A 26412-nucleotide genomic window follows, 5' to 3' on the forward strand; every position below is an offset into this window, starting at 1 on the left:
ACGTAAATCAGTAGGCCACATATATTAACTCTATATTCATGTGATCAAGACGGATCTGTCAGATTTTTCATATTCCATCCTGGCTTGGCTTCTAAAGTTTGCAGGAGTGGCACATTTTTAACAAATTGCCTCAAATCATGAATGTATAAGTATGTATTATCTGATTGCATAAGTCAGATATTTCAGATCCAATTGGCTAAGACTGCCTTCCTGGCGGAGACCTCTGCTCCGAGGATAATACTTTTCTAGTCTTGCATATCAAGTTAGTTGGTGATCTCAATTAAAGAGCAAACAAGCATGATACCATGATCACACCCGACATAGTTGAAGAAGATAATGTCTGTCTACTTCTGAAGTAAACAGATTCTCCTGTCTTCTCGTATCAGCACATTATGTTTTTACTGCACTGTTTTACAATCCCAGATGAAAAAATATACTATATATACAGTATCAGTATGTGTCTAACTACCTAACTCCACATTAAACTTTAATTGATATTATACACTTTGTTCTTTTTTAAATGAGTTATTGTGCTTGTGTGAATTATTGTACCGTAATTGGCTCGATCGTACCAGCACAAAAGTACTTTTTCTAATTGTCCTTTGCTGCTGTTTCCATTTGTCTATGATTTATTCATCATATTTATCATCTATCTGGCGTCTGCAATAATTACACACCTGTTATCATTCAACAGTTTCAACTCATCATGAACTAAATTAGTACTGTGTCAAGTCAAAATTGACATTTCTGGGCTGGGTGATAATCTCTTTCTCTTATCACCAGTCAGTCACCTGACCCAGAGCCTGACCTAGATAGCGCTGACTCGGCCTTCCTCCGGGCTATGGGATCTTTATGTTTCATTTTTATTCCTTCCTGGTGCTGCGAGCGCGGTGGGCGGGGCCAGTCTCAGCCGGGGACTCGCTGACCCGCCGCATGACCCCCGCAGGATTGCAAACATGGCGGAGGTAGGAAAGTGTAATAAATATTCTGGGGGGGAAAAAAATAAATAAAACATATTTCGTACTGTAACGCCGTCCAGCGGAATGTATTAATTCAGGGATTCGGGTTTTTATTTTCTCTCCAGACGAGCTGGAGAGATTTTAAAGTGTTGCGCGATTGCATTTTCTGACGTGAGACACTTATATAATTTCGTAAGCGCAATTGTTTTGTAAACTTCGGGTTTAGCAAAGCAACGCTAGCCTGCTAGCATGCGCGCGAGTGATTTGTCACGTATTATTATTGGTAGATATTAGTAACAATCATTAATACACGTGTCGTGTGTGTGTGTGGCGTCGATTTGTGCGTACGAACATTTTATATACATTTCCCCCCCGCAGTTTGATAAATATTTACAGCTGCGTTTAAGTAGCTAGCCTAGCTTTAACGCATTAGCGCATAATCGATGTTGCTGACCAGAAATAGCAGACCTACAAGCTCACAGCGCGTCACGATGTGACGGCGTTGTGTGCTTGTATATCTGCTTCTTTTTGCAAGCGACACCGTCGTACGAGGGAGTGTAAATGTCCTGGGAAACTAACATCAGCCCTGCGGCCACAAGTTCAGGCGCGCTTTTCTTTTCTGTGAAAATAAATACCCACAAATGTATTTATAAGAATATTATACACCTTCACTTTAACAAAGTCAACTCAGCAGTCACTATCAAAAATGTATTATCTTAGATTTGTTAATATATATATATATAAATTGTACACCACATATAGCCTACGGTATATCAATTGATATTTATATATATAATATACATTATGTGTGAACTCAGTCAGACCAAGTGCAGATGGCTTCAAACTGTTTATTTATTGAATATAATTATTTATTGGTATCTTTCTACTTAGTTGTTCCTGCTGTACCTAATGCTGTTGCCTTAATGCTGTTGCCGCTACAACTGAATTTCCTCATTGGAAACAGTTTATCTAATCTATCTTATCTTTTGTTCCAGCCCTCCTTTGGGAGTTCGAGCCCAGGTAAGTTACACTATATATATATATATATATATATATATATATATATATATATTTGTTTTTCTATTGAAATGCAATAATGCATCCTTCAGGATTACAGTGATCGGTCCCCCATGACGATTATAATAACATTTCGTCTCTGCTTGCAACATTATTCTGTCCTTAAGAATGTACTTTTTTGTTCTGTTTTATTTTCCAGGGGGTTCAGCAGCTTCCGTTGACCACGAGTTCGACCCGTCGGCAGAGATGCTCGTCCATGACTTCGATGACGAACGCACTCTGGAGGAAGAGGAACAAATGGAGGCGGCTGATGACACCAATGTCAACGAGATCGAAGACCTGGCGAGGGTAAGTTCCAGGACTAATCTGTTGTTGTTGTCTTGAATATAAACTTGAGTTTTTGTTTCTTACATTATTAACCACATCAGCCTTGATGTCCCTATTTTGAGCATGTAAAATAAAGTTGAATAAAATATTTTTTTATAAATAGTGAAAATAGCCGATCTATAAGCTTGACTGTTTGGGCTGCTAAGTGTATCTCGTTTTTATTAATTATCTTTTTTATAATAACCACCATATTGTAAATTCAAGATTTAAAGCATGTGGCCATACTTATTTATTTGTCAAAAATATTTATTTTTCCAAGTAAAGTGCTATATTCTAAATTGAAAGCACCTTGACCTACATTATGTGATGTAAAAGTACAATGTATTAAATAAAGTAACTATTACTGCTAGTTAGGGATGTAAATACTGACACAAATACAAAATGTGTTTTAACCCGAACCGTAATGAGTCCTGAATTGATCTAAATGTATCATAAAATGTACCAGTTCACTGAAGCTTTGCAGTTAATAAATTCTACTTGTGATGCACACGCGCTGCTCCCGTGCTTACGGTTAGGGTTTGAGGTAGGTTGTCTGTCTAATGACTGTCGGACCAATAGTATGTCTATACTAAAGCCTGTACCCTTCTACTTAACTAACCTGTTACCTTTTTCTTTTCACAAGAACGCTGCAAGGCTTGTAGACACTATTTACAGTGCATCATCATATTTAAAATCGAAAGTTTTGTCACAGAGATTGCACTTCTTCCAGCCACAACTCTGCGTGGTCTAATGTCTAATTTATATTTGGTTGCGTGCTGGATGTGTCACACACTGAAAATAGCATTTGTTTTGGAAGGGGCTTTTTACGATATCACAGTCACAGTGAAGAGTGGCAGGAAAGAGCTGGGAAGAGATACACAGCCAATTAGTGGTTTATATTGCTTGCAATCTCACGATAGATATGTATCACCATACAGAGTCAGAGGCCATGATACGATATATATATCGATATATTGATTATAGGTTTATTCAAAATAATGACCATGTTGCACACATACAATTTATTAACACATTTGGTGCTAATCACAGTTATAATCGTCCTATAAATTAATTACGCAGGCGCTTATGACGAGCAGCAACATGCTGCGTTTAGTAGAGATGCTCTGATCAATCGCCCAATATTCACTCCAACTGACTCGATCAGGCAATTTACCCTATCTGGAGGAACCAATCTTTTATACCATTTAAGTGATATAAAAGTCATATATAAAGTATAATATCATTTTGCACATTCTCCCCTTCCTCCCCACACACACAGGAACACTTTTGACGTGGGTTTTGACATATAATAAGTTTGGAAATATTCAAATTTTCCCCTCATGCACAAGTTCGGTATTGGTGGATCATGAGAAAAACAATCTGTGATCGGGACCGGTCCCATAAAACCTGATCGGAGCATCCCTAGCATATAGCATATAGATATTAGGCTACAATGCACTGTATAATTTATGTTGTGTTGAGTGAATGTTTGCTGGTGACGGGTTACCTTACAGCAAACACCTCCTCTCAAACTGAGTGTCATGTCAACGATTTTGTACATATGAGGTTTCCGCTTCCACCTGACAGTGATGATATACAACTCTGGTCTGATCTTTGCAGGCGTTACTCACCAAAAATAGCATCAGAAATGTGATCTAGCAGAAATAGCAGCTCAATCTCACAACACATTAAATCTGCTATTTTTGGGGTGGCGCCAATTGCCTAGTGGTTAAAGTGCACACCACATAGACTAGGCTCTAATGCCTTGACAGCGTGTCCCAGGTTCGATTCCCAAGCCTGGCGGCAGATTGGCTATAGTGGTGCATTAAATGAATCGATATGGCAATATATCGATCGAAAATCCGGATGATAGGTGAATCGATCGAAAGGCTACTGTATCGATACGGCAATAAACGTCATGAATTATCTGGTGACGCAGTGTTGACAAACATACCTCTGTTTAACATTATCAAAGCCCCCCTGCAAGTTGCAATGCAGACCCCTTGTTAGGATGTTTGGACATTTTATTTTAACAGTCTGCTTTTGAACGCAGTGATATCACTATCTGTATCCTGTGACTGCTGGTTCTACACACTGTTTAGTGTTTACTAGCATTTTCTACTGACCATACTGCACACAGTTTATTGTGTACTGACAGTATGAACTTACTGCACACTAGTTCTTCATCTTTTGAGTTTTCTATGAAATTGTTAACCACTTTTACAGAAGTCTACATTAAACTAATGTTAAGAACTGTATTGGACATTGTATTGCATTGAATTTCCATCTAATCGTATCACACCAAAATTCTGTATTAAAATAACCCCAAATCGCATAGACCATGTATCTTATCGTCTTATAAGGGAGAGATACATACCCCTACTAATGGTACTACTAGTAACTATAATTATTATTAATGTTGGGACATTTTCTAAAGATAATTTTAAAGTGTATTATAGTGGGAAGCTTTAAATCACTTATGTGACTATGACCTCGTACTAAATGTGGCCCAAAATAGTTCTAGGACATAGGGTTAGTGAAGTTAAACCAGAGCCCGTTTTACAAACTAATATAATATGTCCATTTGTGTTTGTTGGATAGGAGGGAGAGATGCCCATTCATGAGTTGTTGAGCCTGTACGGCTACGGGGGTGGTTCACCTGCGGAGGAGGACGAAGAGGAAGAGGAGGAGCCTGAGGAGGAGGAAGAGGATGAGGAGGAAGAAGAAGAGGAGGAGGAGGACATGGACAATGACATTGACGACAGCAGCAGGAGCACGGGCGAGCTGAAACGAAACAAGGTCTGCATCCAGCAAGTCCCACACAGATTCTAAAAAGAGACAGAATTTGGGCACTTGCGTGACACAAGGGCAAAGGGCAAAGTTCCCTTGAAAAAAAGTAAAAACCTTTCCGAATTTCAATTTAAAAATAGAAAAAAAATATTTAAGATTCCATCAAAGAAAAAGAAGCAAAAATAGCACATCTACAAGCTCAAAACACATCACACTGCGACACGTTTTGAGCTTGTAGATCTGTTATTTGTGCTACCTTTTTGTTTTGTTGAGGTTTCTCAGCAGAATATGCAGTGTGGCCCTGTGACCCACACAGTGAGGACCTGTGGCCTCAGTGTGGAGTGAGTGTGGAAATATCGTGGCCCTCTCTATCATCAAAGTTGCCCACTCCTGTGTTACATCCTCCAGGTGAAACTCTTGCTGGAACTTGAACGTGAAAAGAAGCATCGTTGATGTCATGCATATCAGAGGATATGTTGTTGCCTGTGTTATTTATAGGAGTTGGCAGTGATTGGATTAGAATTCCAAGGAAACGGCATAATTACTAAATTGAAGGAAAAGGGGACAGAGTGATGGTTGCTTATCAATGTCATGAGAATAACTTGTGTTAAGTTATTGTTTTTACCACTTGTGAAGGAAGTTTGGTTAATTGATCATGTGTGTTTGTGTGCTCAGGCTGAAGGAGTGACCATATCTTCGGGACAGGGGGACGAAGCCCAGACAACCAGTGAAGTTCGCACACGCTCAGTCCGGTCCCTTGGAACAGTAGACTTGATTCGTCCTCATAAACTCAGATACTTTGAAAGTATGAACCAGGGTCTTTCTTTTACACTGAATAATCTTTCTTGATGTGGTCACAAGCAGCTAGCCAAGTAAATCATCTGTAGTGATTTGGGAAACTGCACATCACATGTTGACAGTGGAGGACATTTATGGGAATATGCCCCATTTAATTCAATATATGGCCATTGTGTGTAATGGGGGGAGGCTGTGGTTTAAGGATAAGATATTACCCTCGGCTAATAAGGTTAAATACATTTAAGCAGAACATAATTGGGCGCCATTCTTTTCCTCCCATCCCTTTGATTTAGTGGCATTTTGCTCCATTATAACCGATGCCGTTTTCAGGTAACAATGATGCAGAGGAAGAGTCAGAAGAGGATGAAGACTATGTCCCATCTGAAGACTGGAAAAAGGTATGTGAAACTACCCATAAGCCTCATCTTTTCACGATTGTGAAGTTCACAGGAATGGGTTTTGGGCTCCCTTCTCACTGACGCGTACAACAAATCTCGGGTTGCTGGGTTCTTTATTTTATTTCCACTTTGAAAATGCACTGTAAATTAAGTGGTGTGGCCAAAGAATTTCCTCCATAGAATTGGGTTGTGGTGTAAAAAGAGTATCCCTGATCTATACTTTAATTCAATGTATGCACACTGTAGTGTTTTACAATATATGTTTCTCATATCATGTCCCAGTTTCTACACAGACTAACCTGTGTGTTGTGTCAAATCTCTACAGGAGATCATGGTTGGGTCCATGTATCAGGCAGAAACCCCCGTGGGCTTGAGTAAATATAAGGACAATGAAAAAGGTAAGTTGATTCTGATCTCACTGTAATGCTGCTGTACAAAGTAGACGTGAAATCCAACTGCAATCCATGGTCTAAAGCATAAAGGACAATTTATGCCTTGCGTGACAAGTGTAGTCCGATGTAATCACTTAGTGTGATTTGTTGGAAAGATGAAGTATGCTAATTTTACAACAGAGATGCATGAGACCATATTCATTTCCTTCTTAAAGTTTTCTGACAATGTTATTTGTTCAGATTGCTCAGAACCAAAACAAAAGTATAAAGTCACCTTCAGTAGTCCGTCATATGACTGTGTTGCGTTATTGCCAATGAGTGATACTGTTGTGTCACAGAATATATATCAGGCTTAAATACTTCTTATTCCCTATATACTTGTACAATGAACCAAGATAGGGACGCCAGGTGGAAAGTAGTGAATTAAAACCCAGCAACACTGGAATGATGCATAGTTGGTATGATGAGCAAAAGGGTTGAGGTCTGTCCTTTGTATTTCTTCAACTAGTCTATGAAAATGATGACCAGTTGTTATGGGACCCTGAGTGTCTGCCTGAGGGCAAAGTGGTGGAGTTCTTGACGGAGGCATCGAGGCGGACCGGAGAGGAAAAGGGTGTGGATGCGATCCCAGAGGGATCGCACATCAAAGACAATGAACAGGTGAGACGTTCAGACTAGGGTGGCAACCAGGGGGGCAGTCAGACAGATATTTTGTGAAGCCACTAAGGAAATGAAAGTTCATATAATGGCCTGTTGTGGCGCTGTCATTGGGCTCAAAAAAACCCATAGCCCCATAGAAGTCCATGCATTTGGGCCCAACTTCACCTAGACTGTATTACCTTAATAAACATGGTCATGAATACTTTTTGCTTCCAGTCACTAGTTTAAAGTCTCATTTCTAATGTCATAATATTCTTTTTGGAAAATTATGGTCCCATTTATAAAAAAAATGACCATAAAGTCGTGCATGTTCTGAGGGGCGTGGCTACCGTTACAGTCTATGAACGGGATCCCCCACCCACTCGAGTCAAAATATAAACCAACAAAGAAGAAGGGGGGAAGTCCCGCCTCGTTGTCTGGGCCAGCTGGGCCCAAACGGATCTAGAAAGATGGCGACTTCCAGTGCAAGGACTGACAGGCTTCATTTTATGTTCATGTTAGACCCGCGGAACGCTTTGTCCATATTTTTTACAGTCTATGGTGGCAACTAACTACATATTATTTTCGCAGTGATTATTCCATCTATTAACTTTTTAGAATAATCCCTACTTGCTTCTAGTCAAGAGATCTACCAAGCATCCATTCCCACTCAAATCATTTTTATATTGATCAGCTGCTCATAATGCACCACGAGCTACTGAATGTAACCCAACACAGTTGGTGTGCCGGTGTCGTGGGCACTGCTGCGCAGACCGCAAATAGCAGATCTGCAAGCTCACAGTGTGTCACGAATGCTACGCGCTGTGAGCTTGTATATCTGCTATTTACTGCACGCAACACCAGTGCGCAACTAAGTCTGTTGTGACAATTAGATTTCCCCCTGCTATTCTGACTTAAAAGTAGCACAGATTTAATTTACCACTGAAGTTATGGAAGTTTCTCTATGGATCATGGCAGCGTCCAAAAGATGAAATCACAGGAATAATGGAAGTCACTGGAGTTCTAAATCGAAAGTTGATTACACCACGCAACAGGTATAGGATGGAATAATTTTTTTGACAGGGAAGGCAGTCTTAATTGACAAAAGTGCTTACGTTTGGTTCTCTTGCATTAATTTCGACAGTGGAACACCTGCTATGTTTGTCAATCAGAGATTTGAGAGGATGTATTTGTCTCTCACAAAAGTTACCCATACAGGCGTGCCAATGCAAACACTTCGGGCGGTGTTTCATCTCAACCTTTCTGGACTGTGTTGTTAAAGGAAGTCGTGTCCGAGCCTCCTTTAAGTTTCACTACCAACGCCTCCATGATTATCGCTCAATTGGAACGGCTGCTACCACACCTGCCCACTTTGACAGGCTGGGATGGCTTAGGGTCGACGACAGAGTACAGCATCTTGCAATGGGTCTGGTCCACAACATTCGATACACCACCAAGATACCCATGTACCTGTCTAAATACTTCCTTAATGTAAACGAAGTCCACACCCACAACACCAGAGGGAGTGCAACAAACCATGTACAACCCAGATTCGGCACAAACAAGGGACTAAATTATTTTCGCTCCTATGCCACCAAAATGTGGAACGCCCTACCAACAGTCATTAAGACATGTGAATCCCTTGACTCCTTCAAAACCACTCTCAAAGGGCACCTACGGATGGCTGCAATTCGAAACTGGCCTCTGTAAAATCTGAATCCCCCCCACCGCCCCCCCCCCCCCTTTTCCCCTCACTGTATATGTATCTTTTCCCTTTTTGCTTCCTATATGATGAATTCCTGTTCTGTTTTTTAACTACATAGAAGTGTCTATTTGTATGTCTCTAAATGTTTTGATGAATTGAACAATGTGGACCCTGTTGTAAACAAGTGTAATGCTTAATTGGGTCGTCCACTCACAGTTAACAGTCTTTGTATTGAGTTTGTGCTTGAAATGTACTGTAATTCTACAAACTGTTAATAAATATTTCAATCAATCAATCAAAACAGGAATTAAACAAGCAATTCACACCACGGTGGAAAAACTCACCCGTTTTTAAGGCAGCCAAGTGAAAGAACAGGCTCAGACGTCAGGTTCTCTGCAACACACTACAGTGCTACCGGGTGTTTCAATAACAAGCAAGGATGCACGCGAATCAATGGCCCATCGTGTGTGCAAACTGCAATCATAACTTAAGGGAAACAGGATTTTACCAATACCACCACCAAAAACTCACGCACGGATATTTGTGCCATTAATGTATGGAAAAACCAACGATGGAAAAACATTCCGTTTTAGGGGTTTCACGCATCAGGTCATGGTCTGAAATGAATTTTCCGTCTTGGTTTTTGTTTTTGCTTTAACCCCTGTGAGTGTAAATGTAAATGTACAAATGCCGCGTTTGTATTATATTTGGTGCAGAGTCCTAATGTCATCCGTCATGTCCATCTCTGCAGGCGTTGTACGAGCTGGTGAAATGTGACTTTGATACAGAGGAAGCTTTAAGAAGATTGAAGTTTAATGTAAAAGCAGCGAGAGGTAAGCAGATGTGTGGCACTGGTCACCGTTTTCCTTCTGCTGTCAGGTGTAGAAAGCTTTGAAAAACATAAATCCAAAGAATCTTAGTGTCTTGAAAACGTATTACACGTACACCACCACCAGTGGCATATATTCATATTGAACACTGACCAACATATTTAAGTCAGTCAAGGAATTAAGATATGGTTAAAACATCCAAATGGTAAAATATGTGGTACCTGTTTGTCTGAAACTTATTTTTTTACTTTTTGCACATCATTTTAACTTTTTCACTGCTATCTACGTTTATAAACGCATAGATAGTAGTACCTACTGGTGCTATCTACACATATGTTCGTAGACAACCGTATAATATGAAAGCAGCGACCGTCAATTTAACTTTTAGCATTGCTCGGGTTAGTATGGAGAGCCTCCGTCCCCACCAGCTATGGGATTTTTAAATCCAGCTCCATTGAGCCTCCATTATAAAAGGATTTTCAAAGCGCTGTGACATTCCTTAGGTGTGCTTATGCTGCCACCTAGCGGCAGCAATAAAGTTAAGGGTTTTCTTTTTTAGAACCATCATAAATAAATGCATCCAAGTGAGAGCAGTTTTGCCAGTTTATTAAAAAGAGGCATTTTTTTAAAATTTTAAATCAAATGATCTTTTATTTTAATTTTTAATTGTGTCATAGAATGAGCACATCTGTAGATTAAATGGAACTGCTATTGCATTTTAGATTTATTTTTGTCTCATGAAATGAATTGACTTTTTGTATTTGCCATTTAATTAGAATTTTGGCAGCTTTATGCTTCCATAGTGGATAGCTCTGGGCTTCAAAATATAAGCGCTAGAGTACCAGCAGATATGGGAGATTTTACTCTGAAAAGCCCCGCCTTCCGTTCCCCCCCAAAACCGGGAGACATAATCTTCCATTCTTACCTCGCGCTGGTCACACTAAATGACTAAAGTCTCTCTAGAAGCGTTAATATTCCAAACAAGAGGCATGCTGAAGTCAGAAATGAAGACAGAAGTATGCCCATCTGGTCAAAACCATGGAGTTCGATTCCCGCTCGGGACGCTGTGGGTGCTGGCGGTGTGTTTCCTCCTCCGCGCCATCAGTGCCCATACCCGAGAAGGCGGGGTTGGCGAAAGGGCCTTTCTGTGTGGAGTTTGCATGTTCTCCCCGTGTCCTCTAGGGTAGGTACCCTCACAAAAAAACATGCAGTGATCCTGGTCACTAAACTGCCTCCCCCTGGCCAGCCGGGGCGCCTGATGGAGGGGAAAGGAACTGGTTGGAATAACGTGTTCCTTCCACGCGCTACGTCCAACCAGGGAAACTCCCCTCCTGCAGGTGTAAAGGAGCAACTTGGACACTCAGGCATGAAGGAAGCATGAGTTCAAGTCCGTTGCGCTCCCCTTGTCCCCCATATATGGGGACCAGGTTGGCGGAGTGTGTGTAGAGCCCAGGATCACATTAGATGATTGACACAGGGGTGAAAAATGAGTTACAAAATCGTGGGATAAAAAATATATTGGGGGAAAAAACCACGGAGTTCCCTAAATTAGGAGATACGAGCCATTCTTTCTGAGCCATAAACAAGGAAGTGAACGGCACTGCGCGAAACAAATAATGCAGAAGGAGAAAAAAAAAACAGATTTTTTGTTTTATATCAATATAAAAGCCCTAAAGACGTGTATACACGTCCAAGGCCACCTGTGGTTTGATCAAAAAAGACGTGTATACACGTCCAAGGCCTTAATTGTGTTAACATTGTGTAAACAATAACACTCATCATTTATGCCACAGAAGAACTGTCTGTATGGACTGAAGAAGAATGTAGAAACTTTGAACAAGGACTGAAAGCTTATGGGAAAGACTTCCATTTAATACAGGCCAACAAGGTAAGAGCACTGCTTGCAATCACCTTATTGTCCATAAATTATTGTCATTATTTGATTTCACGCCATTTACATATTTTATATTATCTCAAGATAATTGATCGTAGTATTCACTATATATTGATTTATTGTAATACATACTGTCAATTACATTGAGATCTATTTGATGTTTTTGTGTGGGAGGAGTCAGTTCCATTTCAACCCCTTGGCAAGAAAGATATTTTACTTAAAGGGCCACTTCACCCCTTTTGCAACCAGATCTTATTTGAATGATGTTTGGGGGCCAAGAAACACTTTCCTGGGGATTTTATGTGGGTAATTTGAGTTTTTAGATATTTTTGTATTTCAAAGTGTCTGTGATGTCATGGACACTGGTCTCACTGCTGGATTACTACAATGACCATAATGCTTTGCTGCACTCACCCCACATTGTGGAGAGGGAGACGGCTGTCTTACTGAGACAACATGGCGACCATGGTTTTGTCCTCGGGTTGAGTACAGAGTGACGTAGAGGGTGCGCTGTGACTGGCCAGTCGCTGTGATTGACAGCCTACACCTAAACCTAAATGGTAAATGGTGCATTTATATAGCGCTTTTATCCAAGGCGCTTTACATAGATTGTGCATTACATTCACCCATTCACACACGCATTCATACACCGATTGCGGCGGAAGCCATGCAAGGTACCAACCAGCACATTGGGAGCAATTTGGGGTTCAGTGTCTTGCTCAAGGACACTTCGATATGTAGACAGGAGGAGCCGGGATTCGAGCCGCCGATCCATGGATCATTGGACGACCTGCTCTACCTCTTGAGCCACAGTCGCCCTAACCTTAACCTCAGTAAAACTATACCTAAACCTAACCCTAACCTTAACCTCAGTAAAACTATACCTAAACCTAACCTTAACCTCAGTAAAACTATACCTAAACCTAACCTTAACCTCAGTAAAACTATACCTAAACCTAACCTCAGTAAACTATACCTAAACCTAACCTCAGTAAAACTAACGCAGTGGCTGGGGCGGCGTTTCCAAGAACCCGAAGCCGAGGACAAAACCATGCTAGCGACAACATGTAGTCCAGGAAGGAAGTGAGACCAGTATCCATGACATCACTGGCACTTTGAAATACGCAAATATCTAAAAACACATATTACACACATAAGAACCCCAGGAAAGTGTTGCTTTCTCCCAAACATCATTAAAATAAGATCTGGATGCAAAAGATTCTCAGTCTGTAATTTGAGTTTGTTTGTCTTCCAAGTGTAAATTGAACAGATTCCCTCCCTGCAGGCGATGGTAATAATGGCTGTCTCGTGTCTGCTGAATTAAATTTTCCAGGTGAGAACTAGGTGTGTAGGAGAATGTGTGGCCTTTTATTACATGTGGAAGAAGTCTGAGCGTTATGATTTCTTTGCACAGCAAACCAGACTTGGGAAAAGGAAATACAACCTTCACCCCGGTGTCACGTAAGTTGTCTCATGTTTAATTGTTTTATTTTTTATACTCGTCAAAGTATAAATCAGGCTTGAGTGATGTCGCATTTAGAGGTCGTATTTGTATGGCAGTGCCATTCGTTTGTTAGATTACTATTTATGGTACATTTCACTCAAAACATTTTCCAATCATAATCGTCCTTCATTGAGACATAATGTTCATAATGTGATAATTTATTGAGAAATCCAAGTATGGTGTATGTTTGGCTATTATAATTGTTTTGGTAACACTTTCTTTGGATAGTCCCCTATAGATGTTCAACAGACTGTCAGTTAATGAGTTGTATTTGATAAACCTGTCTCCTGCTCGTATGTAAAACAGAAAGTCTGTTGGAGCACATACTCTATAGATTGGTTAAAATAACGTTTTATTTACACAATGTTTTTATTTGCAGCTTTAAGTTATATGTCAACAACTAGTCGGTCAAATGTTTTGGTTCACCTATTTGACGTTAATGAGCACCAGTATATGACTATGAGTACCAGTAGGGGCGCTGTTGTGCCAGAAACAGAGAGAGAGAGAGACAGTGCCTGCTAATGAGAGAGAGAGAGGGGCGGGGGGGAGAGGGGAGTTGCACCACTCAGTTCACATAGGTGTGATTTTTATTGTATGTCAACATTTGTGTTAGTATTGAACTCCTGGCTCGTGTACAGTATTAGTTAACTATACTTCCAAGTGTCCATGTTGTGACGGGCTGTGGGCCGCTGTGTGTCACCAGAGACTACATGGACAGACTGTTGGACGAGACGGAGAGCGCTGCGTCCAGCCGGGCGGCATCGCCGCCACCTACCACGTCCAACAGCAGCACCAGTCACTCAGAGAAAGAGGACAGCAGCAGCCAGAATGGTGAGCGCAGCCATGCAGTATGCATTGATGTGCCTGATGACGTTCATTTGAACGTGAACCTTCATTTCAGAAGATGAAATAGTTAGAATTGTAGGAATTGTACTTTTTTAGTTTTGCTAAAAAGTAGGCATAGATCTTAGTTTTTTTTGGGTAAGTGACGCTTATCCACAGTTCATGTCAGTTCCTTCATCTGTTTACCCATTTATGAAACGTCAAAATGTGAAAAAGATCCACATAGGGTAAAAGTGACCGAATATGTTTTTGCTGCGTGTACGACACTGCATTTCCGCAGCTGCTCATTTTGTGCCTTGTGTGTTCAACAGGTATAGCGAGCCATAGCTCCAGCTCAGCAGAGGGCTCCCAGTTGCTACTAAATAATGAAGTCAAACCAGAATCACTCCAGTCCAACGGTCCCTCCCATCCCCTGCCAGACGCTCCCCTCCCTCCACTCCAAACCTCAGACAGCGACTCCAACGCCTGTGGTCAGCCCAGTGCCACCAGCCACGACCGCAACGGAACTCTGGAACCCCACCATGACCACACAGACAACACTCTGATGGCGTACGAAAGGTCGGCCAAGAGATGCCGGACAGAAGCCGAGCCACTGGGCCAAGGCGAACTAGAAGTCTCCAGGACGCAGGAGAACTGAACGCTTCAGGGTGGGGCTTTGATTAAGTCTCCCGTTGACGTGCTAGTCACACACGCCTCAGTTTTGCTTCTTGAGGTAAACGTTTAGGAGAGATGGGGTGGGTCGAGGACTCGAAGCAGATGATTCCTAGTCGAGCTCTTCGGGGCCGAGTGACCTCGGAGTGGCGACTCCCGGAAGAAACCCAACGAAGCAAACCCCCGGCTGGATCACCAGCATCAAAGGGGAGCGGAGGGGGCCAGCATCAGCCTGATTGTATAGGAGCACATCTGACCAAACCCCCAGCAGAACCTCTGCTCCAGCACACATCCAAAGTACCGCAGTGTCCCAGTCCGAGTCCCCCAACACTCCGGCCCTTCATGTACCTCCTTCATTCACACTTTCTTCAACCACATTTATTTTCTTTTGTCGTTTTTGGAGAGTGATCTTGAGAATTTTACAAAGATAATGCTTTTTTCCCTATTTGTATTAGAAGAATAAAAATCGCCTGTGATATTTTTTTACATGAGAGATATTTATATTTTTTGAAACAAAAACAAACTAAAAAAAGTTCTATGATGATGGGTATTTGCTGTCCAAGCCATCAGAACCTGTTCGGAGACTTGGTGTGTTTGTGTTAAGTATATGAGTATATAATATATATACAACACACAAACACTTAGCCTGAGTTAAACTTAATTGTGTGGGTGCATGACATCCGCATATAGGTCAGGCTTACAGTGTCACCCAAGAGGCAAGGTAGGCAAAGCGAGGTAGACAGGTTGGTGGCGCTGCCGCCAGCATACTTTAGTTGCACTTTCATCCTGTTTCTCTTCTCTTCTTTATTAATACAGAGTGGTGAAGCAACCCAGCAGCATTACATTGCAGCTCCTTCAATCCTAAACCCCTTCCCCCCCCCTCCCCTTTATTTGGAAAATACCACGGTTGTGTATGTTTGATTTATATTTAAAAACTAAAGAAAAGTAAAAAAAACTAAATGAATCAATGGGTGCTTTGCCCCTCCCACAGGTTCGTTTGTGTAAAGCAGCTGACATCAGTGATGTCCTTCCTGTATTATAAACCTGTCTGTTTAGAGGATGGCTGTATTTTTGGATTTTCATAGTTGACGCTTTTTCTTACACCGCTTCTCGTTTTTGTCTCCTGGTTTTTGCTAGACAGAGTATTTGTGAAAATACTTTTTTTTGGTTGGGTCTCCATGTAAAGTTTGTATAGATTTCTTAACCTTGTGCAGTTGGTACATTTTTGATATGTCTTTTTTCATCCATCTGTATTTAACTGCCGTCCCTAGTCTGGGCATTTTGTTATAGGTGAAAAATCACCTCTGCCTGTATGTATGTGCTTAATTTATAGTTTGTTGTACGCTGGTGTCGAGTATCTACAACAGATTGTCTTATTTTCACGTCACGACACCATTGAACGACTCTGTATAATTCAGGCTTACGTGGTTAACTGTCTTCCTCATATGCTTTCGGCAACAAATCTCCAGCCTCATCGCTGGGAAATAATGAATGTTAGTCATTCCTTTTTATTTCTCTTTTCACCGGCAACCTTTTCCCATTCCTGTGTATCAACTTGCTTGTTCTGAAATGTAGTCGCTGCAAAAAAAGAAAAAGCCTGCCTGACAAACTTGTGTGTAAAAGGCTGACATAGTGTATTGTTATGCGTTGCTTGTCTTCTGTTATCTAAGCACTGTTGAAATGAACAGAGTTAAGTTCACTGTTTGAACTTCAGGGTGGGAGTCACTCCCATCCATTACAATGGAGACTACTTTAATGTAGGGGTGTGAGTTTGAAAGACCTCATATTTTATTTTTTTGGTACTGTAGCTGTTCTGTTCGATCTTTGTACTCCACAGCTTTGAACCTACATTCACAAATTGTTACAGTTGGTCTTTAACACCTCAAATGATTGTTAATTCATGTAGTCCCCCCCCCCCCCCCCCCTTTTTTTTTGACAAAATGTGTTGTACATTTTTATTACTTCAAAAATGGCAACATGAATAAACTGAAGTGTATACCAAGAACGGCTGTGAATGTAATCATGTTGGGTTATATTTAATAGATGTATTAGAAATGCTGTTGGGCATTTTCTAAATGCACAAAGTTAATATTTTCAAAAGCCATTTTGTACTAATTATGACTAGGCTTTAAATGGTTAAATAAGGATAATGCCATTTGACTAGAAAGAGGCTAAAGCTTTTGACTGGTAAATACTAAAAAGGCTATATTCAAAATTGAACTTGAGTAAAAGAAAAAAAAAAAGAATGCATCAAATTATTTTAAAAATAGCAGATCTACTGTACAATAATTATGTTCTTGTGATGTGTTGTGAGCTTGTAGATATAGGCTCTTTTTGAATAGCCAAATTCATTGAGAGGGAAGAGGGAAGTCTGGAGCACTGCTGGAGCTGGAGCGGTTGAAGATAGATGGATGTTTTATAATAGTAATTAAGAGTTAAAGTACAGTATTTGCCTCTGAGATGTAGTGGAATAGAAATATAAATGATTGAAAAATGCAAATACAGTAAAGTACCTAAGATTTGTATTCAAGTACAGTAGGAAATGTACTTAGTTATTTTACAGTACAGTACTTGAGTAACTATGGATTTTGAAATTAGAAAGAGGGAAAGGAAGCAACATGGCTGTGAATTTATTCATCAGTAGTATTCTCAACAAAACATTCATACAGTACATATCTTTCAATTAGATTTAATACTTTGCCGCATAAATTCACAATTATCTCAAGACAAAATGATTCATACAGTGATAAGGATGAATGAATGTAGAAACTCCACTCTGTGTTCATTCATACACAGTACATGACTGTACACATTATGACATGGTCAAATAAAATTGTTTAATCATCCATATCAGCAATTCACGTGTGGACCACGGCCCATTGCTGGGACATGAGGATATTGCTCCAAATAATTGCCAAAATACTATGATTTTAATTATAATAAAACATTAATATAAAAAATATGATGGTATTATTTTCTTAAAGCCTTTAAAATGAGATTTCATTGTGATACCCACTAAAGGAACTTCAATTTAATATGTTAGTTCCATTGATCCAAGCCAGAATAGAATTGATTGATCATTTAAGCCATAGACCCAAAAGATAAATTTGGTTCTTCGCAGGACCCAAACTTACAAAAATAAAATACATTATGAATTTACCACTATACCCTATTTAACCCATTAAAAGCAACTGGGAAAGCAGCTATATATAGCAACACAGGTTTTTCCAAGTTTTTCCTTGGCACGAAAAAGTTTGAGAACAACTATTTAGAAAGCATTCATAGAAGTTCTCAATGCTTGTAGATTTTCTATTTTCACTATTTCTTTTAGATTTATGGAATGTTTTTTCTTTCTTCCAGAAATGATTGTGGTGCAGTAGTAGCTGCCCACCACCATGGAGCAGAGACGAAGAGTTCTTAAAATTGTCACACAATTGGCCTATGTTTGAGGGAGGGAAGGTGATAATAGGGACTTTAAGCAACGACGGCTATGTTGTACAACACATTTTGTCAAAAAAAAGGGGGGGGGGGGGGGGGGACTACATGAATTAACAATCATTTGAGGTGTTAAAGACCAACTGTAACAATTTGTGAATGTAGGTTCAAAGCTGTGGAGTACATAAACCTGCTTGCCGTCACTACAGCATAACCTACACTTACACGTAGTGTCTACAATGCCATGTCATAACCATGTTTATTGAAATTATAGCTGTCATACATTTACACCGATTGCTCCATCACCTCTCTTATGCTGTGTAATGTGTTGGCATGCTCTGAATGAAGAAATAACACTAATACCATATATTAATCATGTTTATATTAAAACGGTTTTAGAATAACACAGATTGCTCCAGCACCTTCCTCTTTCCACTGCTGATCATGTCCAGCGCATGTAAGAATTAAGCAATATCGGTAAGTTAGCTGACTAATCTTGTCCAGAGACAAGATTAGTTATGCTTCATTTCTTTATTGCACGAAGCGTTTCGCCGTTTGGCTTCGTCAGGTATGTGTGTGTGTTCTTTTGTTTAAAAAAAAAATCACACCTGTGTGAACAGAGTGGTGCAACTCCCCTTCCCCCCCCCCCCCCCCCCCCCCCCCATCTCTCTCTCTCTCTCTCTCTCTCTCATTAGCAGGCAACATTGCAGCACTATCTCTCTCTCTGTTTCTGGCACAACAGAACAGCGCACATACTGGTACTAATAGTCATACTCGTGCTCATAGGTTAACGTCACATAGGCGGACACGGACATTGCTGTTCCAATAAAAATGAAATACTCGTGACCTAGCAATGACTCCATGACCCCAAAAGGGGTCCCAACCCATTTTCCTCTGGTCTGGTGGGTCGTCATAAGTCTGTGCTCCAGGAAGAACAATGCTGGCCTTGGCAGGAATCCCAGCACTTATGCCTTTTCTGTCAAATGAGATATCAATATTTCAGAACTTGTAGTCACTTCACTTGTACTAAACACTTTATGCATTCACCACCACTTAATAGTAGTTTAACCACTTAAGACACTTAAACCTCTACAAGCTCATAACACGGCGAGATGCGTTGTGAGCTTGTGAGAATAGAGATGCCAGGCTGAATGTGGTTAAGATACCATTATCTGTATGTAACATTGAATATAATTAGCATTTTCGTCATTCTTACTGGTCTGTTCTTCTGTGAATGTAAGATATGAGTACACCAAACTGCCAGCAATACTGGTGGAAAAACAGAAGAGTTATATTAGCAGTGCAGTAAGTGATTCAGTGCAGTCAATTCTGATAGACTCTGATTCTGCTATCTGAGTCATGCTTGTTTCCCATGGTGCTTCCCTAGGCTGTAATCTATGGTGCTTCCGTCTTCTATGGTGCTTCCCTGTAGTAGGTATGACGATAATAAACCATGAACAATAAAGAAACAATCTAAAATCAAGTATAAAGAAATATATAACCTGATATGTAGGCCAACAAAGTTTGTCCATGTGAATATGTAGTCGCCACCTAGCACCATGCCAAAGTACGTGACGAGAATATTCTTTGTGAGGAAACAGAATTCAGAAAGTCAGTATTTAGCAAACAACTGTTCAAAACATATTGGTCCCAATTCATGGCCCATAGTTGTCTAGCACACTGCAGTAAGAAACAAATGTACAATTAACTTAAGCGTAGAGAACAGGTACAGAAGAAGTACAGTAGTAAAACTAGTAAAAATAGGGTAAAATATTAAATAAAAGACAGAATAGAGATGATTTAAAGTTAATCATCAGAGCAGTTTTGACAAAGAACCAGTCCATAATAAATATCCATAATGTATCAATTATGGATGAGGAGTCAGGACAGATACGACTTTTCTGGGAGGGCTCAGAATAAATTATGGACTAAATACCTAGACAAGGCATTGGCCACTGGCACTGTGTACATCAACATGACTGCCTCTGTATTAAACAGTGCAGCTTGCCATAATTCCACTGCAAGAAATAGTCCCAAGTCGTATATAAACTAAAACTTTATTATTTAATAATAATTACTGTTATTATCTATGTAAGATAAGGTGTTTTGGTATGAAGACCCATTTATTTAACCAAGTATCCTAGTCTCCCTGGAAAAACATATTTTCAGATGGGGGTCTGCGGCCAAATACAGATAATTCTGGGGGTGCTTGACATGAAAAAGGTTGAGCACCACTATCTTAACGAGCAGCAGCAGCCAATGCGGTAGCTAGGTATATATATCTAAGGTTGGAAATAGAGTTGCCATGCTTGCTGACAGACTAACTTGAACTGACTTACTTTAATACAACCCACAATGGTGGTGGTCAGAGCCGAGTTGTGGTGCGTGCAAAGCACGATGGAGTACATTAAGATGAAGCTGTCGAAGATTAATATGAAAAATGAATACACTTGAACAATTGCATAATGGATTAGTAACATATAGAGACAGTAAGGAGGTGTAGAGCTCACCCCATCACACACGAAAGCACAAACTGTACGGAAAACAGCATGTCAGACCATCCATCAAACTCCAACGCCTTGAACAAAGAATGAGTGGACATACACGCACACACACACACACACACACACACACACACACACAATGAGGAAACCTGGCCACCTCACAGTTTAAAACTGAAGGATATCAGTTGTGTCATAAAACCTCTTACCGCGTGTAAGTCGCCTGTGAAGTATGCATACGCCATGGTAGGGAAAATCATCATCAACGCGTTATAATAGAGTAGTCCGTATTTCCCCAGCTCCTGTGTGTCCAACAGTAAATAGATGGATTGTAGTATTGTGGTTGAATATAAGAAAGTAGAACAGAATAGAACTTCAGTCAAGTATTAGTTTTTTCTTTGTCTTATGGAGTACTCCCTGATTTATTGTGTGGCAGAAATAGCAGATCTATAAGCTCACAACGCATTGGCATAGGTGGACTATGAGAAAACGGGTCCCTTGGGCACTGACACAAAATCCCCCCACGCGCCTCCGAAGCAGAGCTGTCCATTGCAGCACATACGCTTAATTATGACATAGGCCTTGGTTTCTTGCAAGAGTTGGGTCCATATACATTTGCTAAAACTAGGGGTTTTTATGTTTATGTAAGGATTCTCACTTGTCCCAGCCAGGTAAGGCCTAACACTAGTGTAGCACTGCCTCTTTAAGGGTAGTGCATAAAAGGGGTGACCAGGTTTGAGGCCTGTTTGGCCAGAAGCCTGATTTGAGTGTTTGTTGGGGACCTGGAGGCATGAGGTGTACACTGTACAGCCTACTAGTTCTTGGTAAGGAAACTAGGTTACGAAACCTCAAACTAAATGTTGATAATTAATTTAGATTATATGAGGATATATTTTAATTACCGGTAGTGACATTTTATATTCCAATTACAGAGTTCGGCAGGTGTGATGTTTTGTGCAGGGGAGCTGGGACGCTGCCGGAGTCAGTAAAGGATAGGGGAATAGGTTTTAAGAGGGTTTTTGACATGGGGACAATGTTAGTCAACTGTTAATAGCCTGATCTATCGTCTGTACCTCCAGGTCCTTTCCTTGTTTAACCACATCCACAGCCACTCCTGTGACTGTGGGTATGCATTGGGGCATTGAGTTATTTATTTTACACTTTTGTCTAAAAATGAAATTAAAGGCAGTGCAACAGATCATTTTAAATGCTGGATATTTAAATGTTGGAAACCGGTATTGAACAATTAAATATGGTCCACCCCAACATTCAATAATTGTTAGATATGGACTGTCCCTTATGTGTTGCCCTACCTTTAAGAACATAACAACTTAAACCCTCTATAGACTTGGAAGAAAACTGGACCTGGGTTGGCTCTGTACTTGGATTGCTATTTTCAGTCTACACCAAATCTCTTCGATCTACAAGCTGTTGTGAGCTTGTAGATCTGCTATTTTTGGCTATTGTTCCCCCCAGAATATGGTTGCCGTGATTCAAGTCGTTCACTTCACCCTTTTTGTGTGTAATATGTGGTATTAGATATTTTTGTGTGTGCAGTAAGCCCAGTGTCTCTGATGTCATTGACACAAGTTGTACATGCACAACTTCCTGGTCTCAACTGCTCATGTTTCTTTCCTTCCATGGAGCAACATGGCGTCCACCGTACGGTCTTCGCTTCTTGTCCTCTTTAGATAGTCCTTGGACTACATGTTGTCTCACTAAGACAGCCCTCCCCCTATCCACAAGGAGGAGCAGTGCACCAAAGCATTATTGGAATTGTAGTGCAGGAGACACTGGGCTCACTTACTTCCTGGACTACATGTTGTCTCAGTGACAGACAGCCCTCCCCCTATCCACGAGGATCAGTGCACCAAAGCATTATGGGAATTGTAGTCCAGGAGGAAAGTGAGCCCAGTGTCGATGACATCAGAGTCACTGGGCTCACTGTTAAAATCTAAAATATCTAAAACTACATATTACACACACAAAGACCCCCAGGAAAGTGTTCTAAATCTTCTAAACATCATTAAGCAAAAAGGGTGTCCCTTTAACTTAAGTGTCCCTTTAACTTACCTTGGAATCCAGTTTCTGTTTGACGTATACGCCGTTGGCTGCAGTCAGAACATTGTTCAACATGACAAAGACATAGCCTTGAAGGTCAAAGGCTAAGTCGGTACTACAACAGAAAGCATTGAAATAGTGCGAGACGTGGTTTATTTTTAATGTGTTTTGTATTGTGTTTTGTGTGGACCCCAGGAAGACTAGCTGATTGCATCAGCTAATGGGGATCCTTACTTTCTAGCTGTGAGGCTACAGCTAGAAATGAAATGAATAGTTCTATATGTGAGGCTATATATTTAATGCTATTGTGTACAATAGTATGACTCACCTTGCAGCTATAAAAGCTCCAAAGATCATGGCAAACACTGTTGATTTGATGGAACCTGAGAATGTCTTTCTGGGGGGGGGGGGGGGGAGCAAGAGACGATACAAAATAATACAAATAACACTCAACACACAAACATTGTTGACAGAGCAATCAAAATGCTAGTTTGAGGAATGTTTAGTCATATACTGTATGAACCACAAACTTACTTCAGTAAGATTCCCTCGAACACCATAGTGAGCAAAATGGAGAATCTCCTTAAAACTGTAAACATGGGCAAGCTGTGGGAAAAAGAACGTTATGAAGAATAGTTCCTAACTACGTACTGCATGTAGTAGGCCCGAAGTGAAACCCTACTCTTTAGTAGATTAACAGTATGCTGAAAATACCATACGGTGTAGTATGCAGTGCGTTAGTATGTGATTTCAGACAAAACTTATGACTATAGTATCTTAATAACAGAAATATGTGGACAAGTAACCACCATATCTGCATAGTATAACTAGCATCTATCAAAAAGGGAAGACGAAGCTCTCACTTGAGTCGTTGTGTCCCAAACAGCCCTGATATCTGATTCCCAACATACAGCAGAGGCAGAGGGAACATCTGGAAGACGGCACACACACAAAAAAGATAATTTACAGTACTCTTGTCTTTTAATTCAATGTTTTCTTTGAAAGCATATGTAATGGTTTTAAGGCAAACATATATTTTCTCTCACCTTGCTGGGTATACTCGAATCCAAGTCTGGAAATGTGATAAGGCCTAATGCCTTTGCAGTCCTTAGAACCACGATAGTAGCCATCATCTGGAAGTTGGAACATGATTGAGCCAGTTATGTTCTACATAATAATTATGATGTATAGTATGTTCTATCTATAATGTATGTTAGCCTAAGTTGTGTTATCGTTGTGGTGCGACTTGGACAACTTCTGTAACTTGCAAATAAAACATTTGTATTTCCTGAACAATGTTGCCAAGTCAAGGTGAATATTTTTATTGGAGGATAAGTCGGCACCTTGATGTAAAATTGGATATTTTGGGCTTAAATAATGAAAAGTATAGGATACTGTAGTGGACTAATTCTCAACAGTAATGTTATGACTATTATATATGTACACCTACATACAGTATACTAGACTGCTGTTGCTAGTGAGTTGTGACAGGGTACAGTGTACAGTATGTTGCTCTTGGTCAGCTCACTTTCTTTCTACTTACTTATACTCAAAGCTTATGGTGTCTCTTTCAACCTACTCCACAGGTACACGAACCAGGGTGATGACCCACAAGCTCAGCTTCTTCTCAGCCCTGAGTCCATTCTCCTTTGACATGCTTTGAATGCTGGACCCTAGAGCCTGCCCTACATCCCTGACCACTGCACTACACCAAAATGCTATGTGCAGTACTAAACATCCAAGGCTGAGTGAGAAGATGGCAGCCAGGAGAATGAGTCTGGTTGGTGCCATTGATACTGGGAGGAAAGTACTGGCCAGCTACAGTATCCAGATGTATGGAGGATGGAGATGACTGGAGTCACCGCTGGAGGGCTCATCATGAACTAGAGAGAGCTGGAAGCTCTATCTCTCTTTCCATGCGTTCCAAAGTTTGATCCTGGTCACTTACACAACTGAAGTCAAGTAAAAGACGGCTCAAGGTAGGAACTTTGCTTCTTTGCTGCTGCTTGTTGTATGCTGTGCGTATAATGTAATTCAAGGTTGTGTACTGTCTATTACTGTCATTTTTGGACCCAATGATGGGTGGCAAGGAAAAATGTTCAGTAACTGTCTGTGGCTCTGGAATTGAATGCTGATGAGAATCTAGTGTGTATGTTGTGTTGTATCTGCCGTTGAAGGTGTGCGAGTCTGCTATTTCCTTTTGGTTCGAGCTAGAGGTTTTGGGCTTTCACATATAACGCAACAATTCCAAAGGAAATTGAAGACTGATAAACAGTAGGTTATGTGTGTTGTAGTTTCTGAGGTTTGTTGTGAGTTATTGTGATAGGATGGCTGTATTGGTTCATGACTGGCATGGTGGCAAAGAATGACTCAATGTAGGCCTGTTGTCGCCACAAAATGTCCGCAACACAAATATTAAATGCCATTCTCAATGAAGGGAAAATGTACGTCATCTTGTCCCCACACATCTCATATTTGCCATCAACAATGAACTTTAAAGTACTTTAGCCTTTGGTTACAGACTGCAGAGGTCTTGTACAGCAGCTATTTTCAATATTAAAATGGGTTATTTTTTTACATTTAACATTTTGGACAAAATAGCTAATTTTACATCGAGGTGGCCAGTCTTGTATCCCTAGGTCTTGGATGACAGGATGACCCTTTTTTGTCTGAGGATGACAGTCACTGTCCAGTGCTGAACCCCCCCCCCCCCCCCCCCCCCCCACACACACACACACACACACACACACACAGTCAAAGTGGCCTAATGCATAGCTTCATGTTGTGTTCTGTAAATATCTTATCTTATAAATTGTGAAATTGAGGCTTACTTGGCCAAGTCCAACGCATGTTGACGAAGGGAATCTGCAAAGTACATACAGTATCGTAACAGTACATTTTAGCAGTTGTACACTCTAAGGTTGTACAGTCCAACTATTTCAGTGTTATATTTGAGGTCGTTTGTTACAAAGTTTTGCTTAATGCACTCAAACTCAACGAGGTCATTCCCCCGTTAATATCCCTTAACAAAATGGTTGTGCAAATATAATACTTTATTTATACACTTAATCAAAAGTGCTTTACATGAAACTGAAGACAAAAACATGACAATTATAACTGTCACTGACTCTCCCGGGTCTCCCCACCTCCCCTTCCCTTGTATAATCAATAAACAATATTGATCCAGCATAACAGGATGCAGTCCAAAGATCACCCATGTCACTGTGTGTTCCATTACATCCATTATCCATACCTGTAGCTGGTCAGGACGCTTTTGTTGACCACAACAATAAGAAAAGAACTCAGCCCATAAAAGCCAGCGGCGAGAAGCTTCACATGAGCCGTGGAACCATCACCCGATGCTCTCTTCTTTTCGGTCGACATACTATCATTAGATGCTTTAAAGTCAGTTGACACTCGTTTACGTTTCTGAAGTTCCGCCATCATTTACTTTTATTGACGTCGACGCCCAGGGGGCGGCGCAACTAGTCAACTTTTGGCGAGAGCTGCATAATATCGCCATCTTGTGGCCTAAATCGTAACACAAAACATTCCTAAACAAGTCCGTTAAGCAAGTATCATGTGGTTTAAACTAGATTAATTTGGCAAATGTCTGCCACATATATACA

The 26412-nt window shown here is 40.6% G+C and overlaps 2 protein-coding genes across 5 annotated transcripts; one reads left to right on the forward strand and one right to left on the reverse strand.

The window, feature by feature from the left end:
- The first annotated feature begins 947 nt into the window (after window positions 1-947).
- On the forward strand, window positions 948-16785 carry mier1b (mesoderm induction early response 1b, transcriptional regulator). Of its 3 annotated transcripts, XM_080778698.1 has the most exons (13): window positions 948-965; window positions 1955-1979; window positions 2176-2324; window positions 4944-5141; window positions 5808-5937; window positions 6261-6328; window positions 6654-6726; window positions 7229-7380; window positions 9816-9897; window positions 11688-11782; window positions 13122-13249; window positions 13996-14123; window positions 14447-16785. In XM_080778698.1, exons 1-13 carry the CDS (start codon window positions 957-959, stop codon window positions 14770-14772), a joined length of 1563 nt encoding a protein of 520 aa, XP_080634824.1. In that variant the 5' UTR covers window positions 948-956; the 3' UTR covers window positions 14773-16785. The 3 variants fall into 3 exon arrangements, with proteins under 3 accessions (XP_080634824.1, XP_080634823.1, XP_080634822.1); XM_080778697.1 differs by lacking the exon at window positions 948-965 and having other exon boundaries at window positions 1010-1979; window positions 13203-13249; XM_080778696.1 differs by lacking the exon at window positions 948-965 and having other exon boundaries at window positions 1011-1979.
- A 2113-nt stretch (window positions 16786-18898) lies between these two features.
- On the reverse strand, window positions 18899-26218 carry LOC308324852 (nucleotide sugar transporter SLC35D2-like). Of its 2 annotated transcripts, XM_080777165.1 has the most exons (13): window positions 26037-26218; window positions 25615-25648; window positions 23830-23916; window positions 23647-23714; window positions 23318-23389; window positions 23112-23180; window positions 22796-22898; window positions 20932-21024; window positions 20732-20799; window positions 20561-20639; window positions 19724-19806; window positions 19438-19490; window positions 19060-19197 (listed from the first exon to the last, which is right to left on the reverse strand). In XM_080777165.1, the coding sequence occupies exons 1-13, from the start codon at window positions 26165-26167 to the stop codon at window positions 19187-19189; spliced, it is 951 nt and encodes a 316-aa protein (XP_080633291.1). In that variant the 5' UTR covers window positions 26168-26218; the 3' UTR covers window positions 19060-19186. The 2 variants fall into 2 exon arrangements, with proteins under 2 accessions (XP_080633290.1, XP_080633291.1); XM_080777164.1 differs by lacking the exon at window positions 19724-19806 and having other exon boundaries at window positions 18899-19197.
- Between the last annotated feature and the right edge of the window lie 194 nt (window positions 26219-26412).

This window comes from Protomyctophum bolini (genome assembly GCF_963924005.1).
Source record: "Protomyctophum bolini genome assembly, chromosome: 12".
Taxonomy (NCBI): domain Eukaryota; kingdom Metazoa; phylum Chordata; class Actinopteri; order Myctophiformes; family Myctophidae; genus Protomyctophum; species Protomyctophum bolini.